Source organism: Cynoglossus semilaevis, chromosome 8 (genome assembly GCF_000523025.1).
Source record: "Cynoglossus semilaevis isolate Cse_v1.0 chromosome 8, Cse_v1.0, whole genome shotgun sequence".
Taxonomy (NCBI): Eukaryota; Metazoa; Chordata; class Actinopteri; order Pleuronectiformes; family Cynoglossidae; genus Cynoglossus; species Cynoglossus semilaevis.
Genome location: NC_024314.1, coordinates 1,116,846 through 1,127,008, shown reverse-complemented (window position 1 = coordinate 1,127,008; position 10,163 = coordinate 1,116,846). Strand labels below are relative to the sequence as shown.

General features: G+C 45.9%; 2 protein-coding genes across 4 annotated transcripts in view; one reads left to right on the top strand and one right to left on the bottom strand.

Moving 5' to 3' along the window:
* vwa2 (von Willebrand factor A domain containing 2) overlaps positions 1-3,481 on the top strand; it is a 21,384-nt gene extending 17,903 nt beyond the window's left edge. The window contains exons 12-15 of one of the 3 annotated variants that reach the window (XM_025057592.1): positions 17-333; positions 514-1,065; positions 1,725-1,847; positions 2,218-3,481. In XM_025057592.1, coding sequence (XP_024913360.1) covers positions 17-333; positions 514-1,065; positions 1,725-1,847; positions 2,218-2,348 — 1,123 coding nt within the window. In that variant the 3' untranslated portion in view covers positions 2,349-3,481. The remainder of the gene's footprint in view (positions 1-16; positions 334-513; positions 1,066-1,724; positions 1,848-2,217) is intronic. The other 2 variants (XM_025057591.1, XM_025057593.1) reach the window with 2 other exon arrangements.
* afap1l2 (actin filament associated protein 1-like 2) overlaps positions 1-10,163 on the bottom strand; it is a 44,590-nt gene that overhangs the window by 4,809 nt on the left and 29,618 nt on the right. Inside the window, exons 6-16 of the mRNA XM_025057595.1 lie at positions 9,820-10,025; positions 9,567-9,746; positions 8,657-8,734; positions 8,488-8,572; positions 8,114-8,218; positions 7,816-8,027; positions 7,026-7,171; positions 6,829-6,940; positions 6,399-6,626; positions 4,974-5,265; positions 4,496-4,669 (exon numbers count right to left, since the gene is read on the bottom strand). Of these exons, the coding sequence (XP_024913363.1) occupies positions 4,496-4,669; positions 4,974-5,265; positions 6,399-6,626; positions 6,829-6,940; positions 7,026-7,171; positions 7,816-8,027; positions 8,114-8,218; positions 8,488-8,572; positions 8,657-8,734; positions 9,567-9,746; positions 9,820-10,025 (1,818 nt within the window). The remainder of the gene's footprint in view (positions 1-4,495; positions 4,670-4,973; positions 5,266-6,398; positions 6,627-6,828; positions 6,941-7,025; positions 7,172-7,815; positions 8,028-8,113; positions 8,219-8,487; positions 8,573-8,656; positions 8,735-9,566; positions 9,747-9,819; positions 10,026-10,163) is intronic.

Sequence of the window (10,163 nt, the reverse complement as noted above, 5' to 3'; positions counted from 1 at the left end):
CCGTCGGCGGTGAAACCAACACAGGACAGGCGCTGCGCTACGTCACACGCCACGGATTCTTGAGTGCACCGATCTTCGCCGACGTCGCGGACGACCTCCCGCGCGTGGTGGTGCTGCTCACTGCCACCCCTGCTGCCGACGAGGTGGTACTGCCTTCTAAATACGCAAGGGACAGAGAGATCTTTCTTATAGCGGTGGGACCGGAATTCTTGAAAGAACAGCTGAACAACATCACAGGAAATCCCCAAAGGACTCTCACCTACTCATTACCTGACAGGCTGAATGCCAAGATTCCTGAGCTCAAGGCCAAAATCTGCAGCGTGGACCAACAAGGTGATGATTTACGCCGTCAAAATCTTAGATTTTGATTTATTACTTCTTAGCTAATACCACTCCGACCTGCCTCGAATAAAATATTCAAAATAAAAAAAAAACTAAAAGTAGTGAAGTAGCAAATTTAGACCATACAACTGTGTGGAAAAATTCCCCAAAAAACATTTACTCTTCCTCCAGGTTGCCTTGGCCAGGCAGTCGACCTGGTGTTTGCTGTGGACGCCTCAGGTGGCGTCAGCGCGGACAACTTCTCCATCCTGCTGGACTTCATACGTACCCTAACTGTCCAGTTCGACATCAACCGCGACGTGGCCCAGGTGGCACTCGTGGTATACGGACGAAGACCCACCACCGTCTTTCACCTGGACACCTACGAGACGGGCTCCGCCATCCTGAAGGCGGTGGGCGACGCTAACTACCAGGGCGGAGCGGCCTCCACCGGCGCCGCTCTACTTCACATCCACTCCCATGTTCTGACTGTGGCCAAAGGGGCGCGACCCGGCGTCAACAAGGCCGTGGTGGTGCTCACTGACGGTTCGGGTGCAGGGGACGCTGTGGTGCCAGCGCAGAAGATAAGAGACAACGGAGTTTCACTGTTTGTGGTCGGCACTGGAGATGTCCAGAGGGAGAAGCTCCTGCAGGTCGTGGGATCAGAGGAGCACATGATCACTGCACCTTCTTATGAGGACCTCAAGTACTTTGAGGACGTCCTGGTGCAGATGCTGTGTTCTGGTGAGTAGGAAAGGAATTCTGGAAATTTTTTTTAAAAATCATTGAAATGAATACATTAAATAGATTCAAATGTATGTTTCATTCTGGAGTGCTGCTAAAAAACACACACTGACAGATGTATAAACCAACCTGTGAACTAGATGAAATCTACTTAATTTTATTTCATTTTTTAGGCTTTGTTTTCTTTACCATCAATGGATTAAAGTTTAAAAACGCCCTCCTCCAACATCTCCCAGATACAGGAAGTCCTTGTCCACAGTTGGTTTAGTTGTTTATAGCTGAATAAAGCCAAACAAAGCAGGTCGCTTACAAAATAAGACATGAACTTCCTGAGGAAGGGAGCACTGGGTCAACTACTGTACTCCTCTCTGCTAGTACAAAAACATTTTTTTGTCTGATTTGAGCAACATGGGTGAGAGTATTGAATATTGAAAACTACACAAACTTCCTGTTAGATTATGTCATATAAACATGTTATCAAAAGCTATGTTATGTTAAAGCATGTTGTAGTATGTACAATGTAGAATGTTTTTTTGTAGAATTCCCTGCAGCATGTTCTCTCTGTTTGTTTGTGTTAGCAACCACATGAAAAAAAAAACCCCCAAAAAACGTATTCCTTTGACATAAATATTTTCTATGGTCTTTTCATTATCAATCAGAAATAAAGAAGCCAGTAAACCTGTGCAGCCCAAACCCGTGTATGAACGATGGCAAGTGCATCCTGTCGGGGGTGAGCTTCCGCTGCCAGTGCCGGGGCTTCGAAGGACCGCACTGTGAAAAAAGTCAGTGTCTTTTGTAATAAAAAACCTTTCTCTCCTTTTCATTCTTAACACCTTTCTCTGATTTCTTAGATTTAAAGAAAGATTTCTCTAACGTACTGTTGCATGGGTCGCCGTCAAGGCTGTAGCGTTATTGTTGATTTCCTAAAATTATCCCTGGGATGTTAAACAAATCTGGAAAGAATGTTCCTCAGTGATCACTGCTGGTTAGTGAGCTCTTGACAGAGCTGACAGTTAATGAAAACCCACAGCTGGAGGCCACAAACTCATGAATGTGTATTTACCTACTTCCTGAGTCAACAACCTTTTCCTTGCAACCACTAACTGTTGCCCCCTGGTGGCTATTCTTTTTTTTTTCTGATTTGCTTTGCAGAAAGACGGAGTTCTTCAACCAGGGGAGATCTCCCAAGGCCCGCTGGTCTCAGAAGAAAAGTCCGACCGAAGAAAAGCCACCAGGAGCTGCTGCATCAATACAAACTGCACCGCCGGAGGCACGCTGCCTGACATACGTCAACACACATTACATTATATTCACAGTAACTTTTAAACTCGTGGACTCTTGAGAACTGAGGACGTTGGTGTCGTTGGATGAAAGGGAAAATGGATGTTTAATTATTTAAACCGCACCTGGTGCCTCCTAACTGTATGTCTCGACTGCTGCCTCGTATGTTACCAAAGATGTAAACTTTTATACCATATATGTATATCTGCGTCACTTTGTTATTGTCCATTCATTACAGTCCTTGTTTTATAGTACTAAAAAAAAGTTTATGCGGGGTTGACAGTTAACAACTACAATGTGTCTTAAAAGGCGGGGATTTGAACCCACATCTTCTGCACCATTTTGCCATGGATAATGAAGTATGAGTTGTGAAACCTCTGCGTCAGGTTTGTTTCGTTTAAATCTCTTTTTAGACTTCAGGGTTTTTTTCATCTGTTGTGTAAATACACGCCATGTATTGCTTTTAAATTGTGCTAATAATATACTAAAAATTCATCAATTACCGTTGTGTTTTGACAAACCATATTCTACTGCTATTCAAATGTAATGTAGCGCGATGGTAGGATTAAAAAGTATACATAAAAAAAACAATCTGAAATTAAGATTACAACACCTGATTTTTTTTTTATGTGAAGCAATCGTAAATGTATATAAACAGTCAACTTTTTTCTAACATTTTTATTTGAATAAAAAGTGCATGTCTAGCTAGCAATACAAGCCAAAAGGCCAAGTAATGGTGTAAATATATTTACATCTTGGCTACCAGCATATATGAACCAAGCTACAAGAAGTGTACAAATAGGCCATTAAAGTAAAGGGGCTTCTGTACGCAGGTCTCCCACCGCAGTGGGTTCACATATTTGGCATGATAAAGAACAATTGTTAGACTGGCCAAAACGCTACTTCAAATTCCTCCTTCAAGCAATTAAAGAACATACTAGAACTTTCAAAGTCATTAAATCCAATATGATCCAGTGGTATTTGGAAACACAGCTTGTGCCCTGCTGCTATGTTCTCCCCCTCGTAGACTTTGGCAAGAAGGTGGTGAAGATGAAAGATCCGGAGGAGGCAGGGGGAGGGATGTTGACCGTTCAAACTTGGCAGGACATTGAGGACCAAAGGTTTCCTTCTCCTAAGTGGATGATTTCTTCTCCCATTCCTGCAAATGTGAAACGAGGCGGTAACAGAATGTGATTCATGATGCGGCTTTGTCTTTCAGGAACCTCCGGCCTCACCTTGGCTTTCTGAAGGACGTTGCCCTTGGTGCTCATCATTGAGGTCGGTCTGCTCTTTAGCGCCGAGGCAGAGTTAACCGGCGAGGCTGGATCGGCACTGTGGTTGCTGCACGAGTTCTGGGACGACGAAGACGATGATGATGACGGCGATGGTGACGATAGAAATGATGACGATGTTTGGGGAGTAGGCAGAGATGCGGTTTTAGTCTGAGGGTAAGAGAACGGAAGGAGATTCTCAGTGTCGCTACAGTACTTATTTTCTCACTGTACTAGTTTATTTTTTTTGTCAAGTGGACAGCTAAAGGATAGGAGCCCAAAAAATATTATAATATTACTGTAAAACTATTGCTTTGAGACATTTCTTGTAGTCGGTATCCTGCAACAAAATGTATTTGCATTCTCAAGTAAAGATCTAAGAAAAAAGAAAAGGATCAACTAACAATAAGTAATAAGCTTTGTTTTCATGCAAAAAAGAAATCATTTAATGAAATACATCAACATGTAATGTTTGTGCCATCAAGTGGGCCAGATTGAACCCCCTAGCGGGCTGATTCCGGCCCGCGGGCCGCATGTTTGACACCCTCGCTCAAGCCGTCGTTCCATTAAAGCACTGTTCCTCTGAGACCGAGGCGGCTCACTCACCGTGGGTGTGTCTTGAAGGCTGCTGTCCAATGTGGTGCCCAGTGTGAACGGCCCTGACTCCACCTTCTTCAGACTTTCCTTCACCTCCACCAGGCGGAGCTCCACCTCCACCCTGCGGTGCTCGGCCTCTTTGCAGGCCTCCTCCTTCTGCTTCAGCCAGGCCTCCAGCGCGGCCTGCTGCTTGGGGTCTGAGAGAAACATCAGAGTGTCAGACGGACCTTGGTTTTCGTCATCACAGGTGCCGCGGCACTGTACGTTCACAGCATCTGAACCTTGGCAGGCACTCAGCTCCTCCTTGGCCTCCCTCTTCTCCTTCTTCAGGTTTGCCAGGCTGCTCCGCACCTCCTCCCTCTCCTTCTCTAAGCGGTCCCGCTCGTCAATGTAGCGCCGCAGGTCTGCTTCCGTGCGGTTTTTACCCAGTTTCACCTCAACTGCACCAGTACAACCTGGAGATGAGATGTGTGGAACTTTAAATCATGTCATTTGTTTTAATGTGTCAATAGATGGAATGATTACCATAAAGCAATGATTGTTATTTTTTTAAATATAAAATAAATAATCTCTTCAAACTTAAATCTGTCTGCAGGGGATGACAAATTCCACTAGATGGCGCTGTGGTAGTTTGTGACAAACTAAAAACCTGTCAGAAGTGTTAAAATGGCTTTTTACAACTGACTAACAAAAAGTTTTGTTTAAACCATTAATACTAATACTCTCTCTCTCTCCCTCCCCTAGTGCAGAGTCTCTCACCTAAGGTATGGGCCTTGGGCCGCAGTGGCTGGGGACTGCGGGAGAACCCAGCAGCCGTGGAACCACCTGTGGGTCCCTTCTGTCCCCCACAGGGGCTGAAGGCCTGTGGGATCTCCACACTTGTCTTCTTGGGTGTCTCCTGGCCTGGAGGACTGGCTTTGACTGGCTCTGTTTGGGACGGTAACTGTGTGGGACTCTGAGACAGGTGTTCCTGGTCGTTCACTGCAGAAGTTGAACTCGTCCCGTTTGGTGTGGGCGTCGTCTCTGCCTCAGATGAGTTGGTGAAGCTGACCTAACAGCAGTGAAAGAATGTAGCATGATTCAATAGATGGATGGATGGATGGATGGATGGATAGATGGATGGATAATGGATGGATAGATGGATGGATGATGGATGATGGATGGATGGATAGATGGATGGATGGATGGATGGATGGATGGATGATAGATGGATGGATGATAGATAGATGGATGATAGATGGATGGATGATAGATGGATGGATGATAGATGGATGGATGATAGATGGATGGATGGATGGATGGATGGATAGATGGATGGATGGATAGATGGATAGATGGATAGATGATGGATGGATAGATGGATGGATGGATGGATGGCTGGAGGATAGATGGATGGATGGATGGATGGATGGATGGATAGATGGATAGATAGATGGATGGATAGATGGATGGATGGATGGATGGATAGATGGATGGATGGATAGATAGATAGATAGATGGATGGATGGATGGATGGATGGATGGATAGATAGACGGATGGATGGATGGATAGATGGATGGATGGATGGATGGCTGGAGGATAGATGGATGGATGGATGGATGGATAGATAGACGGATGGATGGATGGATAGATGGATGGATAGATGGATAGATGGATGGATGGATGGATAGATGGATGCATGGATGGATGGATAGATAGATGGATCGATGGATGGATGGATAGATGGATGGATAATGGATGGATAGATGGATGGATGATGGATGATGGATGGATGGATAGATGGATGGATGGATAGATGGATGGATGGATGGATAGATAGATGGATAGATAGATAGATGGATAGATGGATGGATGGATGGATAGATGGATGGATAGATGGATAGATGGATAGATGGATGGATAGATGGATAGATGGATAGATGGATGGATAGATGGATGGATGGATAGATGGATGGATGGATGGATAGATAGATAGATGGATAGATGGATGGATGATGGATGATGGATGGATGGATAGATGGATGGATAGATGGATAGATGGATGGATGGATAGATAGATGGATGATAGATAGATGGATGATAGATGGATGGATGATAGATGGATGCATGGATGGATGGATAGATAGATGGATCGATGGATGGATGGATAGATGGATGGATGGATAGATAGACAGACTACACACCTCTTCATCTTGACACAAGAGCTCTTTCTTTTCCTCCTCTTGGACTACTGTGTCTTTGCACGGTGAGACTTTAGAGCCGCCGGACGTGTGGAGAAAAGAGCGGACAGGAACCAGGTCCAAATAAATCCTGCTATCTGTTTCCTGCTCCGTCTTAACCGGTTCTTTGGCTTCACTCTGGTCCTGATGGCTCTTGTCCTCGGTGCTTGGTGGACTGCTTTCTTCAGCATCCTGTGTGTGGATATCCAGTTGAGATGACTAAGAGTTAGAAACAAAATGCAGTAAAAACCTGCAGCAAATACACAACTGGTGATTTGACTAAATCTGTTAAAGGTTTGAAGGAGTTTGAGTGCCCTGTTGAATTTGTTTTATTTTTTTTTTGCAAAGGGCTCGGGCAGTAAAAACTGACGTGACAAAGTCATTTCAAACACACCTCTGGATCAGCTAGTGAGGCCACGTCATCGTACAGTTCGTCTGCATTTTGAGTGACGCAGGGCTCAGTGTCTATGTAGGTGTTTGGCTCCGAGTATCTCCTCTGCATCAAACTGAAAAGACAAGACATTTTTGATAAGATACAAGCCAACCAGAACACCATCTCTTCAAGAAGAACTCCACAAATGAGAAGTTTACTATAAGGAAGTCTTGGCAGCATTCACGATGGTGGAAATCCTCTCTGCGTTGACGTAGTCGTACGTCAGCTCCTCCGGGTCGGTTTTTGTGCCAGTTTGTGAGAGCAAGAGGCCGAGCCAGTGACCCATGTCTGCTGAGGTCTTGGCCTGGAAGGAGATGGACAGAGGATGTAGGGAATGTAGGGAAGTGATGACTGTGCTAGGCGCTAGTTTTCAGCTCTTTTTACAAGTGTAATTTAGAAGACGCTAAATAAGGTTTTTGAAGTACGCGTGGGCTGTCAAAAAAAGAGAGAAACACAACTGTCAAAAACAGGCCTGGAAACTAAACACTGAATTCCACTGCCTATGACCTCATGCGCTCGGCTGCAGGGTGGAACTGGAAGACTAATGAAAACGGATAAAGTGGTTTGTAAAACACCTCCACCCTTAACACACACATTAAAAACACATAGGATCGTAGCTCTCATTTACATTGTAGTATAACATTTGAAAGGTGCCATTTCTCTCATCAGGAGCCGGGATACGGCGCAGCGTGTTTTTCTCCAGACAAGTTAAACTGCTGCTTACGTGTGAGGACAACAGGCAGAGTGGCAACAACAGTGTGTGTGACGATGAGGTAAGCTCTAATTTGAGGACAGGAAGGATCCTGCATGTATGCTCCAACCACATATTATGCTCCGTTCTATAATAATCTTTGCTCAACTTTTTTTTTTTTCCAGCCTTGAAATTACTGTCACAGTTCGCCTCAGTTAGCGGCGAGAGCTCGGAGAGTCGGCCTGGTGACACTGTACCTCCAGTGCTGCAACCTGCGTGCCGTCCATGTCGATCCTGAAGGAGTACAGGTGCTCAGGGCTGGGGTCCGGCAGAACGCTGCAGCCCTCCAGCGTCACCGCCGGCTGGCTCACTTTGTTCTTGTTCTTGTCCTGGTAGAACCACAGCTGACCGTTCTTCAGGAGACACCAGCAGGTTCGCCACTGGCTGTTCACCAGTACGTTGAGGTAGCCTGACGGGGGTGTGTGACGGCCTGGTTAAATACTTATCACGGCCTGTACTAATCACACACACACACACACACACTTATATCCTCACCTGAAGTGTCGAAACCTTTCTCAGGAGTTTCCAGTGAAGAAGGTTTTTTCTTGCCGATGTTCATGAGGTTGCTGAATTTTAAGCCTGCGCCATATTTTTTCTTCACTGTGAAGACAAGAGAAAAAAAATATACAGTGTTTCTCAAAGCGCGGGTCGGCCCCCACTGGTGGGACGCGGAGATGAGACAGGTGGGGCGCAACAAACGGGTCGAGCGATGATGGCACAGCAGCACTGTTTTCTTTCTCTTTTTTGAACTTGATTTTGATTTCGTTAAAATATAAATATTATTAAAAACTTTGAGAACCACTGGGTTGATACATACAGTATCCAGATATGAACCACGTTGGTGAGAGTTAGGGTTAATGACAACTCACCATCTCGGGTGTCAGGGCTTTCAACATGGCTGTCGGTGCTGCTGCCACTCTCGGACGCCACCGAGTGTCTCTCGCTCAACTCTCCCTGTGGAAGCATTTATTTGGACTTAGTCTCATAAAGGAACTAGCTTGATAATAATCAGGAAGTGGAGATACTAGCCCAGCCTACCTTGCTACAGATAAGCCTCGGGGAGTCCGTCCCGGAGTCGAAGTTCTCAGCCGGCTTGGGACTGATTTCCTGAATCACCTGAGAAAGAACGAGACGTTTAAAGACCTATTATCTGTGACACCAGCCCTGCAGCAATCACAGCTCAGACTTTAAAGTCATTTTCACGACCCCACGCGTTTCGTGGAGCTGCTGTTGTTAGATCCCCGACAAGCTCTCACAGGTCCGTCTGAGGGAACCGAAGTTCCTTCAGACGGGCAACGGTGGCATTTTGGTAAACACTCAGACATAATGTGGGATGATTGCAGTGTTGACAAAGCTGCAGCCTGTGACGGCACGTCATTGAAATCATTAGAAAACCCCGCACCGTCATTAGTACTGTCAGGTTGGAGCGGAGGTAATGAGTCACCGCAACGACAACACAACTGCACAGCCGCAAGAGCACAATGTCATCTGAGAGAAAAACAGGCGGCAAATTACAGAGACACCGGATTAATTGACCGCATCGCGAAGCTGCAGATGAACAGGCGTGAACATGTCACAGCCACGGATGAAGCCCAAACAAGGGTTGAACTGAAACCCACTCAGATACATATTAACCACCAGGCAAACTGTAGAAACAAATCAATGAACGTTCTATTTTCTGTTTCGTTTTTTCATTGAGGAACAGATAATGTAGGAGCTGTTGTTGTTTTTGTCCTGTTATTTAAAGCAGCGGCTGGTAAACAACAAGTCGCTTTGCGATGGCGTTCGTATTACCGCCGACGAAAATATTACGACAGCTAAAGATGTGTGTTTTTATGTTTATGTATCATCAGCCAATCAGCAACAATCACGGTCCTCCACGGTGACCTCCTTGTCGTGCGATACCACCACTGACCACTAGACCATCCATACAGACCGTAGCTTTTACCTTCAGCCACTGCTCCGTCTGCTCCTTGCTCTGAAGGCCCAGCACTATGGCCTCCCCTCCGACCGGGGTGATCTTCAGCTTGTGCTCCTTCTTCTTGGGTTGCTTTTCTTTGTAGACCACCGTGCAGCCCAGCAGGCTCACGTCCAGCAGGGGGGTCTGCTCCTTGGAGCTCTTGTAGCACTGACGGGACAGGCAAAACGTGTACGTATAACTGGTGTCACTGCAATGCTTTTGTGTTTGACGTTTGACCCACCATCAGGCGATGCTCCTTGATGACACACAGCTGTTTCGCCCACTGGCCGAGCCACTTCTTCCTCCACAGGAAGGCGCAGATCCGAGCGTCCTTCATCAGCTCGATGGAGGCCTCTGCCGACGGCCACTGGTGCTGCGCTGACTTCCCTCTGCTCACTTCCTCCTCGTCGTAAGACTCATACGAGCTGCTGACAGCCTCGCCGTCATCTGGAAGCAGAAAAAAAAAATCTTTTTAAGGTAAGTGATTCACAAGTTCACAAGTTCACAAGTTCATGTGAGAAACTTGTGAACCCGTAACCATTCGGACATACTTTAAACTGGGTGTCAAACACCTAGACCTAATAC